Source organism: Hyperolius riggenbachi, chromosome 4 (assembly GCF_040937935.1).
Source record: "Hyperolius riggenbachi isolate aHypRig1 chromosome 4, aHypRig1.pri, whole genome shotgun sequence".
In the NCBI taxonomy this organism is placed as follows: Eukaryota; Metazoa; Chordata; class Amphibia; order Anura; family Hyperoliidae; genus Hyperolius; species Hyperolius riggenbachi.
In genome coordinates this window covers 194,459,748-194,485,116 of record NC_090649.1, presented here as the reverse complement: position 1 = coordinate 194,485,116, position 25,369 = coordinate 194,459,748, and the positions used below count along the sequence as shown (strand labels likewise).

Here is a 25,369-nt window from a genome sequence, read left to right as displayed (position 1 = left end):
AGCCTTTTGAAAGAGTTTTACAGCCCATATGAAAACGTCCTTTTTTTTTTCTTCTATAAAAATAAGTGAACAAGATAGCTGTAAAACGCTTTGAAAAGGCTTTGAAAACGCTGAAGTTGGCGTTCTCCATTGACTATCATTGAAACGCCAACAGCCAACTTCGGCTGTTAACACCCCTGAAAAAGCTCCTGGGAGCGTTGAAACGCAACGCTCCAAAACGCCGAGTTAGATGTGAAAGGTAAAATGAAAGTCTATGGACTTTCTTTTACCTAGCAAAACGCCAACTTCGGCCGTGGTGTTAAAACGCCGAAAAATCCCTCTGGTGTGAAAGGGCCCTTACTAAGAGTAAATCAGGTTGTAGTATAACAGAAAACAACAAGCGAAATATTATTTTTGCTTTAAATTACGCATTTATTTTTTCATCTGTGATGACATGTCTATGCTTAGAGTCCTTTTCCATGCAGTCATTTTTTTAGTTTTTGATACGTTTATGTCATAAGATTATATAACCTCTTAATCCTTCTATGTCAAAGGATTCTTACTGCTGTCTGTGCCCTTTCAGGGGGTTTCCTCACTCCCTGAGGGTGATTCAGTTGCATCACCCTGGCTCTCTAACAGGAATCTTGGTGGTCGTGGGGACAGGAAATTGCTGTCAGTAGTTTTTTTTTTTTTTATGTGTTTCTTCCTCAATCTACTGAAAAAAAAGTGTTTACTGCTTGGTCTCTGTCTCTGGCTGAAACATAATAATCAGTTCTGCCAGCACAGAATACAAGGAAAGTTCTCCCACATTGAAACAGACAGTAATACATTGCTCAAAAAGATGTTCTAACCCCTTACCTTTTTTCACACAACCCCATTTTTTTATTTCTGGAATTGGGTTTTCAATTTTATCATTTAAATTACTCAGTTCATTTTTTCTCTTGTTTATATTACTTTTTAAAGTAATTTAATTATTTGCCAGTAGAAAGTGAATGTGGGTGACTTACTAAGGTCTTTTTCACAAGGATGGCTAACCTGCATGCTTGCTATGTAGATCAGACTCCAGTCTGCCGGGCAACAAGTGTCTTCTAAGCTACAATTTAATGCCACAAATGGCAGCGTTTGTAACCACTTTGACACGCAGTGCAGTTACAAGTCAGTAGAAACCACATGGAATCTAGGTGCGGCTTCTGACAAACTCGGGTGTCCATGGATCCAACACCACAACACTGCCCTGTTAAATGGCTATTAGACACACTGGAAAAGCTGGGACGCACAGGGCACACCTGCTCTCAGCTATCCAAGTAAAAGAGGCCTCAGAGTTTTGCAGTAAAAAGCAAGGAAGTTTCATTTGGATCACTTCCTGGTTGTTAATTAAAAAGGAAAAAAAAGCATCAGTGGTTATTTTAGGTAATTAGTTATGTTTAAAAAAAAAAAAAGAAATACGCTGTCTCAAATCTAATAAAATACAAACTTTGTCTATTCAAGTATAACTGATGTGATAAAATATATTATATTCTACAGACGTGATGCTGTTGTACCACTGCAAGACGAAGATATCCCGTTAAACACAGGAGACAACTTTGCTTGTTCAGCTGCTGGTCTGGAATCTGTAAACAGCACTTCATTCTGCGGCATTATGAGAGACCCGTCTGGACCATTTGCACTTTGTAACCAGTTTGTGTCTCCACATGACTTTATTGTGTAAGTGATATACTCTATATGGATTCCAATGTGAGACAATTACAAGACATTATTTTTTTCCTGAAACTTGATCCAAGCAAAAACTGCTGATTATGTTATGCTTGTCCATATCCTTCCCCTAACATGCATGGAAGCCCTTGTGGCATTTGTTTCAGATTCAGTGACCTATTTCCTGGATTTAGAAGTCAGAGTTGATTGTCGAAGCTGGGGATGTTTACCATATGCTCCATATTTATGTGGCAAAGCAGTATAAAATACAAAATTCTACCAGATTAAATAACTAGAAATGTTTTGTTTAGCTTAAAATCAAAGGCATAATTGACATAAATAACCTCACAGGTAAAGATATGGCTTATTCCATTCAGTATCACATATGTAGATGTGTGTCCAAGTATAATCCAGCTGATGTGTCCTTGTGCAATTCATTACATTATACCCACTATTATCAGCGTTTGATTGTCTACATGTGCATCACTAACACTGTATATTTTTAAATACCGTTCATATTACTATTAATATCATTACAGTTTGTGCAGTTCTGTGCCTAAGCCTATCAGCATATAAGAAAGCACAGTTTAAAGCCACATTTTCTTGCCACATGACTTGTGATCCTAAGCTTTATTTACAGTAGCAGAGCAGGTGATATTGGTATCAAAATGTATCCATTTGGATAATGTTTGCTATCAATCTGAATAGAAAACCTACTTAAAATGTCACCATTTGCAGGAGACACCTATGACTCCATTGTGTTATGAGGGGTCTTAGGTGGAAAAGATCATCACATATTATTGCTCAGAAATGGAATCAACGATTTCATTATTAAGGAACCGGCCCTTATTGGTTCTTTTTCTAAAAGGATGCGGCTTGCATTGTCCTCTTCTAAGTGCTGTACACTAATTATCATCTGACATTATATTTACAGGGACTGCCTCTTTGACACATGTGCTGAGTTCCAAGACCGAGAACTGCTATGTATTAACCTTGAACAGTATGCAATTGCCTGCCAGAAGAATGGAACTTCAGTTGATGGGTGGAGAGAAAAATCTAGCTGCAGTGAGTATAAAGCGTAATTAGCATTACCTTCGTTTTGGATGCAGGCAAGGAGATTTATGTTTGACCATGTCCCATTTATAAAGTTGTCTTAAAGGATAGATGTGTACTTATAACATGAAAATCACTTTTACAAGAATGTAATTATAATTTCCTTCTTCTTCAAACAGCTATGTCCTGTGGCGCTAACAGTGAATACAAAGAGTGCATGACTGCCTGCCCTGCATCCTGCAGCAACATGGCATCAGAGTCGGAATGTGAGGCGCCATGCTATGAAGGATGTCAGTGTATTGATGGATACATACTCAGTGGTTTTGATTGTGTGCCATATAAAGACTGTGGGTGTACTTACCTTAATAAATACTACAAGGTAATTGTTTCATTAACTACTTTTACTTTACATATTTTCAAATAACATAACTATCTTAACATGAATTACTATTGCCTGTCTGTGCTGCACACCCTACCCCGTTCACAACACATAATATTTAATTTAATTATTATTATATATGATTTCTTATTTTGTTCTCATGCTCTATGCTCGTTGTTTATCAATAAGGATGAGTGAGCACAGTTCTGTGAGAAGCAAAACTTTACCCACTCGTGTCTGAAGAGGAAAAGGGGGAGAGGGGGTGCTGCAGAGTGGGTCAATTTACTTGCATTACGTCCTCCTGCTGCAGCGCTCCATGTTGCACTCCATCTTCCTGACACTTCCTGCTTCATCATGAAGAAGAGAAATATTGGGAGGATCGAGTGCAGTGGGGAGCAATGCTGCAAGAAAACATCATTGAAATATATTAACCACTTAACATCTCAGTCGTTTTCAGCTTATGCATCCGAGCAATGTTCACCTCCCATTCATTAGCCTATAACTTTATCACTACTTATCACAATGAACTGATCTATATCTTGTTTTTTCCGCCACCAATTAGGCTTTCTTTGGGGGGTACATTTTGCTAAGAGCCACTTTACTGTAAATGCATTTTAACAGGAAGAATAAGAAAAAAAATGAAAAATATCATTATTTGTCAGTTTTCGGCCATTATAGTTTTAAAATAATACATGCCTCCATAATTAAAACCCACGTATTGTTATTGCCCATTTGTCACGGTTATTTCACCATTTAAATTATGTCCCTATCACAATGTATCGCGACAATATTTTATTTTGAAATAAAAGAGCATTTTTTCCGTTTTGCATACATCACTATTTACAAGCTTATAAAAAAAAAAAATAGAGAGAAATATTTCATCTTTACATAGATATTTAAAAAGTTTAGACCCTTAGGTAAATATTTATGTTTTTTTTTTTTTTTTTATAGTAATGTTTTTTTTTTTTTTTATTAAACATTTTATGTGGGCATTTTTGGGAGGGTGGGATATAAAAGTGTTTTATTTGGGGAAATATTGGTGCAGTGTAATGTTTTTGGGTATTTACTTGTAGTTTTACTTTTTGGCCAAAAGATGGCAATCTCGATTTTTTTTACATGACGTCACTCTAAGCGTACAATGTACGCTTAGAGGGACACACCTTCAGAAAGAGCGAAGCTTCCGAGAGAAGCTGTCGCTTTTTCAGCGGGAGAGAGGAATCAATGATCGGGCTCCCTAGCCCGATACATTGATTCCGTGGCTACCGACTCCGCGGCCGGGAGTGCGCGTGCACGCGCGCGATCGGCCGCGGGAGCGCGCGGGAGCGCGCCTGTCCTCCTTGACGTTTTTATACGTCAAAGAGGACAAAGTGGTTAAAGATGCACTTAAGCCTAGAATTTTTTTTTTACTTATCTGGGGCTTCTACCAGCCCCCTGCACCCATCCCGTGCCCTCGCAGTCACTCACGGCTCCTCCTGTCCCCCGCCGCAGCTACTTTCACTTCACAGATAGGCCCAACAGGCCTGACCACATATAGCCTTCTACGCATTCCCGTTTTTAATAGCACCATGTACAGAAGGAGACATGTGGCCAGGCCTGCGCAGGCGCAGTAAGCTGCTAGCGGTTGACAGGAGGATCCCAGAATGACTATGAGGGCATGAGACAGCTGCAGGGGGCTGGTAGAAGCCCTAGGTGAGTAAAACTGTTTTTTTTGCTTAGGCTTAAGTATCCCTTTAATCCATTTGGCCGCAGCTCCCTTCTTGGACATGAGTGGGTACAGCTTTGCATCTTGCGGAACAGTGTTCGCTCATTCCTATTCCTATTTTTCAGTATTCTATCTGTGTGAATAGCCCTCAGTTTCCTGTGACTACCAGAGATGTCTTAATTCCATACTTAGAGCACAGTCCTATTTGAGTAAAAAGTTATTTAAAATGTTACATGAAGAAGCCATAGGGAGAGAATTATACATTTGTGGTCATTATTTTAGAGCGTTTGTTATAAATGTTTACTATAACAATATGTTTTCAGCTCAATAACTGGAGTTACTCTTGTGAACATATATTTTGGGTGCTCATGTATGTGCTTAATAGTTAAACTGCTATCAACGAAGTTCAATGAGATGTCAATTTTTTGTTTAATAAATGTAATCTTTGGTCTTTTTTATGCTCTTTTTTCAGCTTGGAGATTCCTTTATCACAGATGATTGCTCACAAACTTGTATTTGCACAGATAGCTCCGCTGTAGTTTGTGAAAACATAAAATGCGGTGTAGAAGAAGCATGCACTACATCCGATCAAATTCGTGGCTGCTATATCCGTAAGTGGTCTTATAATTTCAACATTGTAAGCAACAAAAACAGTAAACTGTTAACTATATATGAGCTGGAATCTCTTACAGGGAAATTCCACTTGTTTTAAAACAAATAGTTATGGATACTGCACAAGTTATTTCACAATATTATATTTATAAAAATGATCCTTCCATTTCATTCTGTAGCCAGCTAGTAATTTCAAGACCTGACATTAATGTCAGATTGTTCTTCTTTGCAGTCTTAGTGACAGTACTCTGTGTATTCTGGTACAAGTACAGCTGCTATAAGTAATTAGCTGCACAGAGCAGGAGACTTTGTTACTAATTTTAACACCTGGGCTAATTTACTGACTGACAGCAAACTCTGAACATTTCAATCTACCATTTTTTTCGTTATATAAGAGTAATAATAGTTGCCTTAGGGACTTTTTATCCTATCTAATAAAATCCCTCTGTCGCTGCGTCTAAGTTCAACTGGCCCTGTGTCAGTGTTTTTTGCTACTGCACATGTGCACAGCATGGACAGCCGTTGGGACAGGAGGTTGGGGCCAGGGAGCCAGGTGTTAAAAGACCTACAGCCCGTTTTTAAACAGGCTTAGGTCAACTAGTATATATATATATATATATATATATATATATATATATATATATATATATATGTAATGAAACTGTTCCATTGTGCGCCACATCCCTCATCCCACTCAATGGCAAAATGGCGACAGAAACAACTGCAAATTAATACGTTGTAAGGCTATAGCCTTGCAATGCATCTGATCAGCTCAGTAGTCGGCCCTGAACAGTCACCTGAGAGATTGAGACTTGAGATCATCAGTTTATGTTTATACACTTTAAGGCATTGAATCCTCAATTAGGAATAAAGGCTAGAGCTATGCATGACACTTCTTTATGCCTCTAATGCGAATGTATCATTTGTAAGGATCCGCACCGTCTAAAAGGTAAGTATTTATTAAAGCTCTTTAAAACATCACAGGCAAAGTATAGATGTGTGCCGGGTCACCATTGACGCACAGCGTTTCGAATATGATCCTTCCTCAGAATGTTTCCAGTACACACTATGATATCCTTACAACTGATACATATAATCCCTGTGACTCCAGGGATGATCACCGCACGTCGCAGATCCCATCGGTGCGGATGTAATTGTACTGCTCTAATGCGAATGTATACATCTAGAATGGATGATGAATAACACAGATACAGCCTTAGATATATAGAGCTTTTGAATCCAACTTGTATACATCTTTTTCAGGATTTTTTGGCCCTTGTCAATGGCAGTTCTAAGTCTTTATGTATCTGTAGTATACGGAAATTTTAAAGGGTTCTAAGGAAAAAGGATGTTATGGCTTAGAATTGTCAAATAACTAACAAGATAGAATACCAGGGAATAGAGGAACAAAAAAAAAGAAAAAAAAGAAACCATTATTAAATTCAGTGAAATGTGCAGCAACACCTTTGCCTTCACCCTCCTTTCACAAACCCCCAAAATGAGGCATTTAAAGGGTTGTTGCACTTTAGTACAAATATCTATACTACATATGTTGTTACTATATGACTTGAAATGTCTCTAAATACAGTATTATCTTTCAGTTTCAGTTTGCTGGTGTTATAACTGTTTTAATGAAACTTGATGGAATCTGTGGCAACATTATATACAGCTTGGTGTTCATTATACCCACTTATTTCCTCTGTCTGTTTGACTCCCTGCCACTGGTTCATAAGCATAGACACACACTAGAAAACATTTTATTACATTTGACATCTGAGAAATAATGACAAAACATTTGTAGCGTACATACCTTGACTTTGTACGAAATGCATCCAATCCCTAATTTTCTTAACATAGAGTGACAGATGGAATGTCCAAATTTTCTGCCAGTCACAGTTAGTGCAGGCATAGAACATTGGCTTCTGCTTTGTGCAGTTTACTATTTGAGAGAGTAAAGATTCTATGCATTAGCAACCTGAAGCCAGTTTTGACAAATCAATGACAAATTAAAGGTTGTTACAAACTGAGAAAAAAATCTTGCCCAACACAGATTTCTATTTATAGAACTTGTTTCTATAAATGAAGTGCAGTTTCACTTTAAGGATAGTCAGCAGCATATGGAAATAATTCCTTAGTTATTAAATTCCAGAATTGTTTATTATAAAGATTTCTTTGTAATATTTATTCTGTTTCTGTATCTTACAGCAAGCCCATGTCTGGAGAACCCATGTGAGAATGGTGGTACCTGTGTAGAGTTGCCAGGAGAAGACAATTCCACCTCTGGCATGCGCTGTATATGTCCAAGCAGCCACACAGGAACCTACTGTGACATAGAAAAGGAGGGTAAGAGACCAATTAGTTAACATCGCAAGTTAATTTTTTAAGGATTTGACTAATAATAACACTGCTTTGTTCCACTAACCCTCTTACCATTAGGAATGATCAATGGTATGCAAATACTTCCAAGTTTTTGCAAATGTATGTACATTTTCATGCAAATATATGCAGCTAGAAAATGGACCCATCAATTTAAACCTGGGTGGGACTTGATTGGTCCATTTTCAAGCTGCATATATTTGCATATAAATGTACATAAATGTGCATAAATTTGGAAATATTTGCATCTCATTGATCATCCCTATTTACCATTAAGGGCCAGCTCTCATTTTATATCTATATAAATCATTAGTTTTACTGTAATAAGAAGAATTGCCTAGTTGAGTTTTCAATTTATTTTCCCTTAACTCAATGCACACTGTAAAATTCGTCTGTACTTTGCTAATTATTAAAGTGATATTTTCCAGGTAAATATAATAACATTGGGATTTGAACACACAAACACAATTGTTTTGAGTTAAAGCGGACCTGAACTCAAAACGTTCTAACAGATACGCAACAGCTTAATAACCTTTAGGGCTCTTTCACACTTGGACGTTGTGTTAGATGCGACGTTAAGGTCGCTTAACGTGCCCCTAACGCAACGCATGTTAGCTTTGAAGTTGGACGTTATATAGAGCCACGTTATGCGTCTCTTCATGCATCCGTGATGCATACTTTTTGACGCATATGATCGGACGAAAACGGCGCATGCGTCAAATAAAAAAAGAAAAACAGTACTGAGCATGTGCAAACTTCCGAACGCAGCCACATATGAGTATAACGCACAGCACGCTGCACTTTCATTTACCGTGATGCGTTATACTCCAGCGCAACGTGGGCACTGTGAACAGCCCATTGATTTTTCATTGCTGTCAGTTGGGCTGCGTTACAGGCTGCTCTAATGTGCGCCTGTAACGTCCCACTGTGAAAGCAGCCTTAAACAAAAAACATTTCTTTGTTACAGCTGATACAAATCCTAAAATAAACCTGCACTGTTTCTACTACCCTGATTCATGGAAGCAGACATATTGTTACATCCTGTGCTTATCTGCTGTCTCTGTCATGTGACACAGAGATAAAATTACAACTTGTGATTAGACACAAATGAAGGTGAATTAAACAGGATAAGCTCTCTAAATACATACAGGGGGCATGTCTCTATGTTTTCCTTCTGTCATGTGCAAGAGTTCAGGTCCACCTCAAAGCAATACAGGAATATACATAAAATTGTATATGGTTATGTAATAGTGAAAACACATTTACCCAAATAGATTAAGCATTTTCAATGCCATACCCCAAAATTAATTGAAAATGTACATTACTTGTGGGGATACTAAATTCTCAAACATCCAAGCTCTCTTCTCTACACACACACACACACGCACCACGCACGCACCACGCACGCACACACACACACACACACACACGCCTGATGTTACGAGCATCCTTGCAAAAGTAAAAAAAAAACTTTTCCTTATTGGCACTTTGTAAATTAAGTAATTACCTATAAAATGAAAGAATAGTGAAAAAGTATTACAAGTACTACAATATACAATATACTTCAGGGAGACTACAAGCTATATACTGTATGTGTGCAATGCAGACATATAAGAAGAAACCTTTAGTGGAAATGTTTTTAGTACTGTTAGGCCCCATTCACTTTTGAACGTTTTGCCGGCGATTTCGGCAAAATGCTCAAACGCTAGCACTTTTGAAAGCACTAGTGTAATAAAACCCTATTGGCCCATTCTTACTTGGGCCATTTGTGCTAATCTCCGCAAATCGCCCAAAATCGCAAAACGCAAACGGGTAGCCTGCACCATTTTCAGGCGATTTCCCGGCAATCGCATTTCAGTGCTATAGAAGCACTAAACGCGATCGCGGAGAAATCGCTGCACTGTCCAGTGATTTTTCTGTGTGAAATTGCTGAAAAATCACTCCCGTAAAACGCCGGCACAAATCGCTGGCGTTTTGCACTTCTAAGTGTGAATGGGGCCTAAGTGTTTCCCCAATTGCGTTACTTAAACAAAATGCACAAAAGCACAAAAAGTGCTATTTTTGTTTTACTTTTTCTTATAACCCAAAAAATATATAAACTATCTTTTCAGTTTAAATACATTTTTTTTTGAATATTGTAAAGACAATGTATAATGTCTGTTACTACAGTAAAGAGAATAGATATTGCTACAGTCATTTTTATACATAAATTTATATATAAATGTCTCCTTTCTATTTTGCAGTTAACAACACAATTATCTACATTGTGATTGGTGTCGTGATTGGAATCTTCTTCATCGGCTTTGTGTTCCTTATCGCGGCATATTACTACTTGAAGTCCAGGTATGCATCTTTCTTTCCCAAAAAATTTCTATTAGGTTTTATTCATGAATGATGAGTCTGTTACAAGTGCGCATTTTGGAAGGTGGTATTAATTGTTTTGTTAGTAGTGATGATTGCAATCTGCTATGTATGTATGATTATACAAAATATTGCATAAAAATGCACAATTACGGCCACACATTATTATGGTTTCAAATGAAATTGATTTTGTGAGGCCATTTGTAATTTTGTGCAATTGGTTATAATTTTGCATAATTTCACGCCGACTTAATAGTAAAGTCTTCATACATGCTATCATCACCAAAATTGCTATGGTAAATGGAATAGTGGGAACAAGTTAAAAAAAAAGTAATTGTTTATGAGAAAATTTATTTTTAATATCCAATGCATAAATGTTTTTTAAACACGGTAAAATGTGGGACACTTCACTGTGGCACACTTTTGCGGGACACAGACATCATGTGCCTAGATCGTGCACCGGTGCCTGGAAGAGTTCTGCGCTTGCGTAGTTCCAAAAAATGTCCACTGCAAATGTGTCCAAAGTGTCCAGCTTTGTGATTAGCACAGCAGCTGAAGGTAAAAGACCGGAAAGACATCTAAGCCAATGTGCCCATCCAAAAGCTGCGTGTATGGGGGCTTTGCCAATAGCAGTTATGGGGCTTTGCTGTTACCAACTAAAGTCATGCTGAAATTACATGAAATTATGCACAATTGCAAAATTATGGATCATGATTATAGTTGCAAACGAAATTGATTAAGATTTTTTCAAAAATGTTGCATTACAATTTCGCATCATAATTACAAATTACGATGTGAAATTAATTATGCAAAACCGTGCTCATCACTATTTATCAGTGTTAAAAGTACTTTTAAACTGTGTATTTGCATTTCTTATCCTTTTCTCCTTCCATTGTGCTAACTGACAAAGATTCTGTTCTTTCCCCTCCTGTGCACATTCTTCTTGTATAGGGGAAAGAAGGGTAAGGTTTTAGAGTCTTCTGACTCCTCTGAAGATAGAACGGACAACGTATCTGGAAGATCTATACGTGTGGCATATATAGAACCAGAGGTTCAACTAGACATGGCAAGTAATGATGAAGTGAGGACAAGTGAAAACGTGGACGCTGATAAGACAGGCGGTCAGGTAAACCTGGCATTTGATAAAAACACAGAGGACAGTAGTACAACCTATGAAACCACCATAGGAGATGTCAAAGTAATCAATGAAGAGTCGGGAGCCCAGGATAATCTTGCTTTTGAAAAAGATGATGCAACAGATTTATATGTAAATGATAAAGATTATCTAACAGAATTTTAATTAATGCTAACTTATTGATACACCATTTTCTTCTTTTGATTCAGCATACTTCATTGTATGCTAACAAAGAATCTGAAATTATATTAAGTTTCCCCCATGCTCGGATGCGATTGACAGATTTTTAGAGCATGTTACAGTTAAAGATATATTTTTTTATGCTTATTCCCTGTAACTTATAACAGTTTTTCTGCATTTAAAATTGTACTATTTGTAAAAATGTAACATGATGGATGTATTCACAGTTTGCTCAAATAAAACTATTCTATGCATTTAATTGTTTATTGAACTAATCTTCCTGTACTGCAAATAGACTAACAATCGGGCATTGTTGTAGGTAACAGTAAACAATGGATGCCCCTGGATACTGGTCACACTAATGAATATTAGTCTACAACATATTACTAGCTATAATGTAAAGAAAATCTTACCTTAATCACTTAATGACAAACAGACTTATAAAAATGTCCTGCTAGAGCCTCTTAACGGCTCCAGGACGTTTTTATAAGTCAAACAGTGCTGCTGCTGCTGTGCACCTGCACGCTCCCGCGCATGCACGCGCGTTCTCGCGCGTGTGCACGTGAGATTAGTGGGAAAAAAACACCATAGAAAAAATACACCTTTATTTCCAAATATTATATTCTCACCATACTTTGTACTAGGGACATAATTAAAACCTTGTGATAACAAGGACAAAGAGGCAAATAAAATGTCTGGGATTTATGTACAGTAGCAGTGTTTATATTAAAACTATAGGGGATGAAATTGTAGAAGTAGTGTATTTTTTCATTTTTTCCTTGTTTTTCCCTTTAAAATGCATAAAAAATAAAGTAATTAACCCCAAAAAGCCTAATTGGTGGTGAAAAAAACAAGATATTTCATTGTGATTAGCAGTAATTAAGCTATTGGCAAATGAAAGGGATGAGCACTGAAAGGTGAAAATCGCTCTTGTCCGTTAGGGTAAAAACCACTTTGGGGTGAAGTGGTTAAAATGTGCCTCTAGAAACACGGATGTCAAATTAGGAATAAATAAATCTGATTTAGGTTCTTAAGTTTAAACTAAACCTATAATTGAAATATTCAGAGGCAAGAAGCTGGTACTAAACACTTTACAGAAAAGGCGGAGTGTGTGTTAAGAAGTCTGATTCAGATCCATGCATGTAACGATCAGTGTCAGCACACAGAGAGAATCTGATTATTGGTGATCTGCAGTATCACCAAGAATACAGATATATACCTGATTATTAATGATCTGCTGAATCACCAATAATACAGATATACCACTAACCTCTGGACACCTATGTAATGTGAGTGTTTGGTGCAACAGTAATGACTTTGAGTGAGACCCCCCGAGGAGCAGGTGGTCTTTGGCCGTATGGGAGTTACCTCCCTCAGATAAGTGCAGAGACCTTTCAGCAGCCTGAGACGTCAAAAGGGGTGAAGCCCCAGGCTGAATAGCAGAAAGGCTCTGAGGCTAAGTGACACCTAAAAGGTGGGCGTCACAAGCAGGTCTGGAGACTAATCTCTCAATGGAGAGGGATAGCTCTCAAGGTCGGGCAGGCCAGGTCGGCAACACACGGGAAGATAAGGTACAGAGACAGAAGGCTGATTCGGAAACCAGGGGCAGGCAGGATTGGCAACAGGATATCAGATACGCGTAGGTACCGAATCAGAAAACAGAGGGATAGTCAAGAATGCAGTAGGTCATAACAGATATCAAACAATGCCTAGTCTTGGGTGTGAGGTCCGTGGTCTCAACACCCTGGAACTAGTCTGAAGGATAACACGATGATAACACAGAATCCCTAGTCTTGGGTGTGAGGTCCGTGGTCTCGACACCCTGGAACTAGTCTGAAGTATAACACAATGATAACACAGAATCCCTAGTCTTGGGTGTGAGGTCCGTGGTCTCGACACTCTGGAACTAGTCTGAAGTATAACACAATGATAACACAGAATCCCTAGTCTTGGGTGTGAGGTCCGTGGTCTCGACACCCTGTAACTAGTCTGAAGTATAACACAATGATAATACAGAAGTAATCTGGCTCAGTGTGAATTCCCAGGTCCTCCTGGTTCAAACACACTGTGGGATCTGACTATGGTCTGAGTGCTTTCACGTAAGTTATCGTAAGAGAAACAGAGGCGCCAGCAGGATAAAAGGTAATAAAAATTTTTAAATTTGCTGGGAGGCAGTGGTGGACTTACCTCCGGAAGGCAGACTCAAAATACTGTCTGAATTAAACAAATACATTTATTATTGGTACCCCAAAAGATGCAACACGTTTCGCAGGCACAGCCCGCTTCATCAGGCAATAAGATAGGGGACACACAGTAGCTCGTCAGTAGCACGAATGGCACCTCTGTCAAAATCAAATTGCCACTTATTTTATCCAAAAATGTGCTGCTTTGTTTGTTTCACTGAGACTTCTTTGGATAGAACAGAACATTCAATTTAATCTTGGCTTTTATGGTTACAAATCTATAACCAAACAAGGCAGATTCTCCAACCAATTACGTTCATTAACATACGTTTTCTTATAACGAGTTATTATAAGACTGAAGTGTTTATATTAAAAGTGCATTGTTGAGCTGTACTTGCCTGCAGCTATACTTAAATCCATAAAGCCTTCAGGGCTCTGCTGCCTTAGTCATTTCCTGTTAGCAGACTGATGTTTTATTGCTCATCACCCACTTCCTGTGATTCATAGAATCTGTCTGCGCACATAGAAGACACATTGGGCATAGCCCAATTAAATTTTTCTCCTAGGTGATATTTCACATCTTATCAATAAAATGCCTTTCAAGACACCAGAAAGCAAGGAAATACTTTAACAAAGGAATGCTAGGAAATGTAGACTGGTATCTATTGTTCATCCTACCTCGGGAGTCATATGGTCATGTATTTTGAGCCCACCTACTGGCTGAAACCAGAGAAAAGAGGAAATGATCTGTAGTGCAGTTTGAAAGCACATTCCTTCTCCTATGAAACATGTTTTTGTTCAACCACTTTGCTTCTCTATAATGTTTGTATTCATTTATTAACTTTATTTGATCTAGAACTTGCCTTGTCCTGCTTTGGGTTTATTTAGGCTCCAAGGGAATATTACTGTATACATTAGCAAACTCTAAGCTATTGATCCAAACACCTCTGGTGAATGTCAGAAATATAAATAAACAAAAAATTAAATTAATGGCCATTAATCGCATTGTAATGTGGCATAAGGTCTGCTTTTATTACATGCTAGTTTGTAATTAATGTTAGTTTGTAATTAAAAGTTATGTTTTATATTATTTGAACACGATCTACGGGCCTCAAAACCTTCATATAATTTTTTGTTAATTCATACTTATGACTGATAAATGTTACATATGCACAGACCCACACATGGGCACACACACACACACACACACACACACATACACACAGACACACACACACACACACACACACACACACACACACACACACACACACACACACACACACACAGACACACAGACACACACACTCATGTTGCACACAGTTTTGACGCTTGAAATGCTAAATTCCACAGTTTATTCATTTAATATTTATATATAAATAGATACCCCTCCTCTGAAATGCCCTCCCACAACACATCCGTCACTCGCCAACCTTTGTTACCTTTAAACGCTCTCTAAAAACACACTTGTTCCGACAAGCATATGCGCTACCTTAGGCCACTTCCCTTTGTACTAAGACCAAATTGCACTCCTACTAGGTATCCTAATACACAAAGCCTCTATATATTTGCTGCATACTACCCCTCCTCCTGTCCCCCCCCCCCATTCCCTTTAGATTGTAAGCTTTCAAGGGCAGGGCTCTCTCCCCCTTTTGTGTCTTGATAACCATTATACATTTTATTCATCATGTTAATTTTATCACTGTCATTACCAATTCTATAATTTGTATTTTGTATCATTCTTTGTATTTTGTCACTATTTATTAATAAGGCTGGAAAATGTCGGATCCTTCAAAAATGTCATGCATTTATTAAAATGTGATAGTTAGTGGAAAGGTTAGTGTGTTAGCAGTCCTAGCCCACGATGAAGGGCGGACACCCAAAACATATTGGCCTATATTCAATTCACCCTTTCTCCTAAGTTTTCTCCTAGGTGATATTTTCACATCTTAGCAATAGTTTCTTCTTTTTAAGTCACCACCAAGGAAGTAAATAGTCATAATAACATGACCGTACGTTTTCACCTACTTTTGCGTTTTTCTCAGTTGCACGGTGCTAAAAAGTTATTTTAAACAGAAAATGAAAAATTGTTTCCTAGGAGAAAACGTTGAGGAAAAACATGGATTGAATACATTTTAGTAATTTAGATAAAAGTCTTCATAGGATAATAGATAATGTTTTTATTTCCTGTTATGTACCATTATCGCCAATCAAAATCACATTTATGAATAGCTTTGTTTAATTATTACAGTTCAAAATCATAATTAACTAAATCAGTATAAACCAGCAACAGAACTTACTTGTACAGGAGAAGGTCTAATAATGGTCTAATAATCTAAGAATTGGTACCACCAGGGAATAGGCCCCAAATATTAAAATATTATGCCCCAAATAATATACACAGAGTGATATTATGTATATATTATATATTCAAATATGAATTCATACATACATTGGGAAAGAATGTGTGAGAATTGCCCAAAAACAAGTTTTATGCATAACAGTTCTACAAACACAAACATGTGGTATTATAACAGTATATCTTCATATAATATAAACTCAATATGTTTCCATAATTCTGCAGTCCTAAATAGTAATGTGTACTTGCTCCAAATTTGTTTCTGTGAACCCGAACTATGAGTGCAATGGAGTGGACAGTTAGAACTGCTAGCTCCTCTTCTGTATGCCAAAATATTGAGGCAAAAGATTTAAAAATTCAATATACCAGTTGAGTTGACTGCCAGCTCTAAAATGTTTCCGATGTTTTACATGATTGATATCCACTCAGATGTGCCATGCAATTCTATCCTGCATCCTCAGAGTGACAGATTGTATGCATTTAAGCCTCAACCTTACTAGTGATATTACAAATGGCCTATGTCTATGTCTGGCTTGTGTGCAGAGCCGGGACAAGGACCTCCAGCACCCAAGGCTGAGACACCAAAGTGCGCCCCTCCATACCTGCCACCCCAGCCATCAAACACTGATTGCTATTAGACTAAGAGGCGCCACAGGGCCCACAACCTCCCTAACACCTTAATCTCTAGTTATCTGGCTTGCAGTCACTGCCATGTATCCCCTTTTCTTATTTATTTCTGCTTCAAACGCAATTAGGAATGACAGCTGAATGAATTCTGCGCCCCCTCCTACACTGCGCCCTGAGGCTGGAGCCTCTCCAGCCTATGCTTCGGCCCGGCCCTGCTTGTGTGGTCGGTATAACAGCGCCTCAGACAAGTCATAAGTCATGTTTTGACTAACAAAGAATGGTCACATTCAATTCTGTTATGATGAGGTTGTGAGGATTCTACATCAGGCAATCCACTTTCATAGAATAGCATCACTTGTATAAGCAGCTACATTCTTGGTAGCGCCCAAGCAGCACTGCCTTGCAATTATCTTTACTGAATGGGTTGAAAGGAAACACATAAGTTGATATATATGGGAGTTGGCTATTTTGTTCCCTTTCAGATAATGCTACTTACCTGCCTGGTGTATTGATCCTCTGCTTTTAATACTATCTGAATTGTTGAGCTAAAATGATTATACAAATCTACAGCTCTGATTGAAGTCTGATTTCAAGTCTAAATGTATGTTTGTAGCAAGTGTGTGGCTCAGATACTACTGAACACAAAAGAGCAGGATGACAGGCAACTGACGTTTATTAAAATAAATATACAACAAAACCTCCAAATTTCATTTATTTCATATTTTCTTTGACATATAAACATCGGAAACGAAATGATAAATAAGAAGATAATGTATTCAAGTCAAGTCAACGTTGCCTTTAATGGGAGACCATGATGTCACCTGCCGTGGGGTTGCACAATTAAGTCCGGCTGTATGAGCTCCCTTAAAATAACCAATCTTGGTCATTTCCAGACAAATGGGTAATTTATATTCCTGTTCATTTGCTGGACCTTGCTGGACCAATTGCTTTTTTTTATTGTACACTGGAGGTGTTCTTTAAAAGATTTTATTCTACACTTCACTATTTGCCAATCCATACCCTGCATTTGGTAACAAGTAGGACACCAGACCAGAATATATTACTTTAAAGTGGGCATGCTTTAACCTCCTCTACACAGTGCAAGGCCTACCACAATTTCTGGACTCAGCAAGAAATACATTCACTAAACAGATAACATGAGTTGTAAAGTAATGCTACTTAGGCTAAGGACCTGATTACATGCAGAACAGTGCTCACCCCTCTGCACAGCTTTTTTTCTGCTGCTTTCCAGGCTCAACATTCTTATAGCGCCATTCACATAGCCTACTTTTAAAGCAGGACCATGGAAAATGTATCCAGATGCACTTTTATGCATGAGAGAAGTTATATAAAAGATTGTGTTGTTCTATATGCCCCCATAGAAACCTTGTTATTCAATACACCACCATGGCTTGCAGCAGCGCTGAGCCATGTTCGTTGTTTGACATTGCTGCCAGGCTCTTCCTATCAGTTTCATTCTTGTTTTAGTAAGTACAAGTTTGTGTTCATTTATTCCATTTGGCCAACTGGCCCAAATAAATGCTTAAGCATTAATGCATACATCATCGTTTTACTTCTTTTAACAGCAACACATTAATTCTTCTGAAAAGACATTGGTACATTGGTACAAAAAAGGATGCCTATAAACCCATCTAAAATCCATGTTTGCACATGCAACCTTTTCATATCATCCATACACTATACATTATTTACATAAGGAAGAATGCTCCTAAACATTGACTTAATCAAACAAGTACATTCATTGTATAAAAATGAAAAAAAGAAAGAATAAGAAAAACTCCCAGAAATAGATTTGTTTTTAAAATACATCAGAGCTTGTTATGGATTTTGTTAAACTCTTTCCTTATACAGTATAAGTATTGTGAATGTTCACATGATAAATTGGGTGAACTGCAGCATTTTTATATCTTGGTGCTGTTAGTGCCAGCCATGGCAAGCATCTTGCGGAATACTGAAAAGTTATATCATTTCAGCCTACAGCTGCTGTAATTTACTAATAAAAATGCAATCTAATATCCTTTGAAACCATGACAACAGTAAATATAATTTTTTGTACTGAATTTCCCAGACTTCTTGCCTCTCTGTGTCTGGATTACTGTTTATCTAGAAGTCTTCACAAAGCAGAAAGTAACATTTAAGACATTCCCTGTCTCTAGGATTACTTCCAAAGGAGAGTATGAATGTTATATTTTTTGGTTTACATCCCTGTTTATCACTCTTGCACAAACTCTTTTGTCCAGCATGTGTCCTCCACTTTCCTTGCCAGAAAAACGTTAGAGTTCATGTTATGATTTGTTTCAGTACAGCAACAAATATATTTTGAGTAATACAGCATACTAGAATACTACAATAAATATAAACAATTAAATTGGCAAAGATTTTTTTTTTTGCTCAGTAAAAGTTTTGCAACACTTCCAATGTCCCAGTTACTTGTTTTACATGGCTGTCATAATTGTTTCCTCTGGAAGAATGTCTATCCCACCATTTGGAGAGTTGCAATGCACTGGTTTACTGTAAGCAAAATCACAGTTCTTTACAGAAACTGTCTGGATTGCATAGTCAGTCCTGTTCTTCGGAGGCCATTCAGTATCTTTCTGCAGTTTTCTTTGCAGTTTTCTGTACTGACTTTTTGATTTGTAGCGAAATATTGCTTTTATCCAGAGCCAGAGTTTTCTGTTTTCAATAAACCATTCCTAAAAAAAGAGGGCGTTAGTCACTGAACTAATCACAATCCAAATAATAACTTCCTTTACATTATGTATTTTAACTTGAATTTGAAATTAAATGTATCTGTATTCAAGAGTGAGTATATGAATTTCCGTGTATGTCAAAATGGGGCACCAGAAAATTTGAGCCCTCAGTAAACCCGATGGTAAAATATTGGTAAATTTACTGATATTCTACTATTAAACCTAAGCCTAGTGTGACACTGAACCCTCCTACTACGATGCCTAACCTTTACCACCCCCCCCCCAGCTAACCTTAACCATTCCAGCTGCCTCAAAACCCAACTTCCATGGCCGACCTTAACCTTTCCTCCCCCACCGCTAGTCTTAATTGTCCCCACCACAATCCCTTTCACAGCTTACCTTAACCCATCCTTCCCAACGGCTAACCTTAACCGCCCCCGCTGCCACTTCCTCCCCCATGGCTAACCTTAACTATCTTCACCACTGCAAAAACCCCTCCTCAGCTAACCGTATCCCCCCCCCCCACAGCTAATCTTAACTGTCCCCGCTGCTAAAAAATTCTCCTTCCACAGCTAATCCTTGGACAACATTAGTGACTCTTTAAAAAGACTCTGAAGTCTCCTAAAATTCAACTTTTTATTAAACATTTAACTTAAGCACTTTAAGCCCTGCTAAAATGCTGCATCCCCATGGAAGAAAGCTGTCTACAAACCCCCAAAATCCTTGTGGGAATATGCGGGGAGCGCTTCCTCATAGAGGCAGAGCTTAGGGCTGTAGCTCTGCCTCTACTAGCATCAATCCCCACTGATCACCGCCTCTCCCCGCCCTTCTCAGTCTTCCTTCACTGAGAGGGGCAAGGGAGAGGCGGAGATCTGCGGGAGATTGACGCTAATGGAGGCAGAACTGCAGCTCAAAGCTCTGCCTCCCCAGGCAGCAAAATCCATGACCAGGAAAGTCATGGATTTTGCCCTGGTGTGGGGGGTTTGTAGACAGCTTTCTGCCGCGGGGATGCAGTGTTTTAAAAGGGCATAAAGTGCTTAAGTTAAATGTTTAATAAAAAGTGGGATTTTAGGAGACGTCAGAGTCGCTTTAAACCTTGCCTAGTTGCAATCAAAAGTCAAAATCCTGGAGAAGAAAAGGGGTTGTTGTTTACACACTTTCACCATTTTCTTGAAGCCTTTGCTCAGTGTAACATTATCTGGATGAAATTGTCATTGTCAGAAGGATTTTTTTCGGTACTATTTTTAAACATTGACTTAGTGTTTACTTGTGTCACAGTTTTGTATGACTGAAGCTCTGAAGCGCTGAGAGAGTTCCTATCCTTTTATTTTTTTATGCAATATTTACCTTCAAAAAATATTCTTTTTTTTTACTTGATTCTAGATATGTATTCTCTATTACTTTATTGACTGTTCCTTGAACCACTAATTATTTTCTTTTTATTCATTAATCGAAATGCTTGTATACACATTATATATTTTGTACCACAAATTGGTGTGTTTATAGTTGGTCACTTGAATACATGTGCTTTTGTGATATTTTTATAGGAGTATATTATTTAGAGAGGTACAGTAATCTTTTCTAAGTGTCTTGCAGGAAAGTTTGGAAACCCAAAACTCTAACTTGACAAAGTACCCTGCAACATTATAATGACAAGGTACATTTGCCACAAATCACACAAAGTTTGTAAATCTCGACTTTGCTCAGATTGATTTTTTTTTTTTCAACCTGGCAGACCAGGTTACTGATTGCAATGCATTAGGTATTTTAGTGTGTTTCACATGACTGTGTTTATGATATTGGAAAATTTGATATTATGTATACTGTGCAATTGGACCAATAGGTTTTGATTTGCTTATCATAGATAGTTTTCCACACAGCTGTAGGAAAATTGTTACTTAAAAATACTTACCTCTGCAAGGTATGACATGACAAACAGGACAAGTACTGTGATGAAAATGTTCACTCTCCAGTAATATGGGACACACACAAGCTGAGGATAAAAATAAGAATATATTTAAAATATACACAAATGTATACATAGTAGTAATTCATAGTAATTCAATCAAATACTTCCAGGATATTAATATATAATAAACTATGATGTCAGTGAAACATCAGGGAAAGCCTTAAATAGAAAGATATAAACATAATGCTGCAACACTACATACTGTATACAATATGTACTTGGTACTGAATTTACTGTGAATAATTCTTGTAGCCCATGAGGAAAGAAAATTAACCTAGGCATACTCTGTACAATTTGTGGAAAATGAGGTAAACAAGATCCCCCTTGCACCTGTAGGTATTAGACATTGGCTGGTGGTACTTATACTTTATTACTTTGCCATATGCTGAGTGGCCTTCTTTATTAGCCTCTAGCTTTGCCCTAATTATTGTGTGAGGATCCAGAATGGAATGTTATTTATTCCAAAGCAGTTTGAAGAATTTGTGGATGGCTGAATATGGATACTATGTTTTTTGAGGTGCTGCTTTTAAAGTGGTCTTAAGCTCCACACATATTAACCTTGTAGACACAATTAACCACCCTGGCGCTTTATCAACATTGCCAGGGTGGCAGCGCAGCACTATTTTTTGTTTTTTTAAATCATGTAGCTAGCCTAGCGCTAGCTACATGATTCCCCCCTCCCTGCGGCGTCCCTCCCTACCCTTCGATCGCCGCCGGCGCATTAGCCCGTCTGGAAATCCCATTCTGAACGGGATTTCCTTTAGGGCTTCCCCATTGCTATGTCGATGATCGTGATGACGTCATCGACGTCGTGACGTCATCCGGAGTCCAGATCCACCCCACAGTGCTGCCTGGCACTGATTTGCCAGGCTGCGCACGGGGTATGTGGGGGGCTCCTTTCGCGTTGGTTAGCGGCGGATCGGCGGGTAGCAGCGGCGATCGAATCCCCCACGCAGCTAGCAAAGTGCTAGCTGCGTGATTTAAAAAAAAATTTACAAAATCGGCCCAGCGGGGCCTGAGCGGCGCCCTCCGGTGGTAATGGTCGAGCTGAGCTCCTCCATACCGCTAAGGAGGTTAAAGAACAATTTCATCATAACAATCTGGTGCTGATGATGCAATATAGCTGTAATGGATGGCGGAGAGACCGCCACGCGGACTGACAGCGGGGCGGCTGAATCCGCGTTCAGTCCGGCGGTTTCTCCGCAGCGGCATGCGTCTGGTTTGTCTGAGCCTTGTAGTGCACACAGATGGAGAGCTACGCGCGCTAACAGGCAGGCCCTTTATACCAATAGGAGAGGGATCAGCTGATCAGAACAATCAGCTGATCCCAGCGCAGCAGGTGGGGTGTCCAGTAGCTGCAGGGACTCCCTGTCTCTCAGAGGGACCTCTCTGCAATCCAGTCAGGGACTCTATATCATAGGAGTCCTTTGACTGCAGTAGAGTCTGATTCCCAGCTGTTCAGGGAATCACTGGCTCTCTGGTTATCTCCAGCCCTATCCAGGAGATACCCATTATACGGTCTTGGGTCACCTGCTCCTCAGGTGGTTCAAGCTCATACTGTTGCACCAAACACTTACACTTTATCAGGTGTCCAGAGGTTAGTTATACTTGTATTATTGGTGGTTCTGCAGATCATCAATAATCAGGTATATATCTGTATTCTTGGTGATACTGCAGATCACCAATAATCAGATTCTCTCTGCGTGCTGACACCGATCGTTACAGAACGGCAGACCTGAAAAACAAAATGGACGCACTTAGCAGCCGTCTTGATACGCTCACCACCTCGGTGGAAAATTTCATCAGAGTGCTGGATGGTCAGCAGGCCCAGATCTCTGCTATATCTGGGTCCTTACAGGTCCTTCAGACGGCTGTAAATTCAGTGCGATCTCCTCCAGTTACAGACTTGCGCATGTCTGTACCCGAAAGGTTTTCTTGTCATAGATCTGACTTTCAGAATTTTAAAAATCGTATAATGTCGTATTTTGAACTGAGACCTAACTTGTCAGGAACAGAGGCACAGAGAATTACGTTTATTAAGACCCTGCTGTCAGGTGATGCTCAAACTTGGGCATACAGCCTACAGACAGGGCATGAGGCAATGACATCAGTAGAGGCATTTTTTACGTCCATGGCCATAATTTATGACGATCCGGACATTGCCTCTACTGCTGAGCGGAAGCTAAAAACCTTGCGTCAAGGCAAGGATCCAGTGGAAGTCTATGCGGCTGAATTCAGAAAGTGGTCTGTGTCAGCTAGGTGGGGGGCTTTTGCACTGTTAGATTGTTTTTATCAGGGTTGTCAGACGCAGTTTCAGAGTTGATGTTGGGACACCCTGAACCAAAGACTATTGATGAGGCAATCTCGTTAGCAGTACGGGTTGACCACCGTTTACGATGTCAGAAGCAAACCCGTGGTAGGAACGCGGTCAGATATGTCTCTTACGCCTCTCCTCCACCCGTCTCACCTCCGCCAGAACCAATGCAAATTGGTCAGTCCAAGTTGACACAGATGGAGAGGAATCGCAGTAAAACAGAACAGCTCTGTTTATACTGTGCAGAGGAGGACCATGGAGTACAGAATTGCCCCAAGAAGTCGGTAAATGCTGCCGCCTAGGTGTAGTCAGAGGTAATACCCTAGGCGCGCAGTCTTTACCTCTAGACAACAATCGTTTGCTCCTTCCATGTACTGTCACCTGGAAAGGTCAGACTGTTACCACTGCAGCTTTCGTTGACTCTGGTTCAGCGGCTAACTTTATAGATTACGACTTTGCAAAGAAATTGGGAATTCCTATACTCCCATTGGACCAACCGATTTTGGTCACTGCTGTAGATGACTCTCCTCTGCAAAGTAAACATCCTCTGTCTCGTACTCCGAATTTGAAGTTCAGTGTTGGGGTACTGCATGGGGAGAATCTGCAATTTCTGGTCTTGCGTATGGCAACCTCCACCATCATTCTTGGCATGCCCTGGTTACAACTTCACTCCCCTCAGATAGACTGGGTTTCAGGTCAGCTAACAAGCTGGTCATCCCATTGTTATCATCATTGTTTAGCGAAAGTAACCATGGGTAATACCAGCATTCAGGTTGAAGGTGTGCCAAAACAATACACAGAGTTTGCTGACGTCTTCTGTCCCAAGTCGGCAGATAAACTTCCCCCCCACCGTACCTTCGATTGTCCCATCGATTTGAGATCTGGTTGTATGCCTCCCAGGGGTCACCTCTATAATCTGTCTGGGCCTGAGAAACTAGCTACGCAGGAATACATCAGAGAGAACTTGGCTAAAGGGTTCATCCGTCCCTCCCGGTCACTAGCAGGGGCAGGGTTCTTTTTTGTAAAGAAAAAAGATGGAGGCCTTCGCCCTTGCATAGATTATAGAGGCCTAAATAAAATCACGGTGAAAAATCGCTACCCTTTACCTTTAATTGACGATTTGTTCACGCAGGTGACCAACGCCAAGATTTTCTCAAAGCTAGATCTGAGAGGTGCATACAATCTGGTGCGTATTAGAGATGGTGATGAGTGGAAGACAGCCTTTAACACGCCTGACGGGCATTACGAGTACCTGGTGATGCCCTTCGGGTTGTGTAACGCCCAGGCTGTCTTCCAGGAGTTAATTAACGAGGTATTCAGGGAGGTGTTGGGGAAGTTCGTCTTAGTCTATCTGGACGACATACTGATCTTTCGTCCAATCTTTCTGAACACCGCAGGCATGTTAAGTTTGTGCTAGAAAAATTGAGACAGAATCAGCTTTATGCCAAATTGGAGAAATACCTCTTCGAAGTAACCTTGATTGCCTTCTTGGGGTACATTATCTCCACCTCTGGCCTCTCAATGGACCCAGGGAAAGTTTCTGCGGTCCTGGAGTGACCTCAACCTGTTGGACTGAAGGCACTCCAGAGATTCTTGGGCTTTGCCAACTACCACAGAAGGTTCATAAAGGGGTACTCTACCATCATCTCGCCCCTCACCAGTCTCACAAAAAAAGGGGCTGATACTCATCACTGGTCACCAGAGGCTCATGCGGCTTTTTCCACATTAAAGAAACTG

General features: G+C 39.3%; 2 protein-coding genes across 2 annotated transcripts in view; one reads left to right on the top strand and one right to left on the bottom strand.

Annotated features, from left to right (window-relative positions):
* Positions 1–11,716, top strand: part of LOC137504741 (IgGFc-binding protein-like) — a 188,240-nt gene extending 176,524 nt beyond the window's left edge. The window contains exons 82-88 of the mRNA XM_068233324.1: positions 1,504–1,683; positions 2,606–2,736; positions 2,904–3,103; positions 5,278–5,416; positions 7,623–7,760; positions 10,037–10,136; positions 11,106–11,716. Of these exons, the coding sequence (XP_068089425.1) occupies positions 1,504–1,683; positions 2,606–2,736; positions 2,904–3,103; positions 5,278–5,416; positions 7,623–7,760; positions 10,037–10,136; positions 11,106–11,454 (1,237 nt within the window). The 3' untranslated portion in view covers positions 11,455–11,716. The remainder of the gene's footprint in view (positions 1–1,503; positions 1,684–2,605; positions 2,737–2,903; positions 3,104–5,277; positions 5,417–7,622; positions 7,761–10,036; positions 10,137–11,105) is intronic.
* A 5,577-nt stretch (positions 11,717–17,293) lies between these two features.
* LOC137571678 (probable cation-transporting ATPase 13A4) overlaps positions 17,294–25,369 on the bottom strand; it is a 144,164-nt gene continuing 136,088 nt past the window's right edge. Inside the window, exons 29-30 of the mRNA XM_068281179.1 lie at positions 21,262–21,342; positions 17,294–19,352 (exon numbers count right to left, since the gene is read on the bottom strand). Of these exons, the coding sequence (XP_068137280.1) occupies positions 19,095–19,352; positions 21,262–21,342 (339 nt within the window). The 3' untranslated portion in view covers positions 17,294–19,094. The remainder of the gene's footprint in view (positions 19,353–21,261; positions 21,343–25,369) is intronic.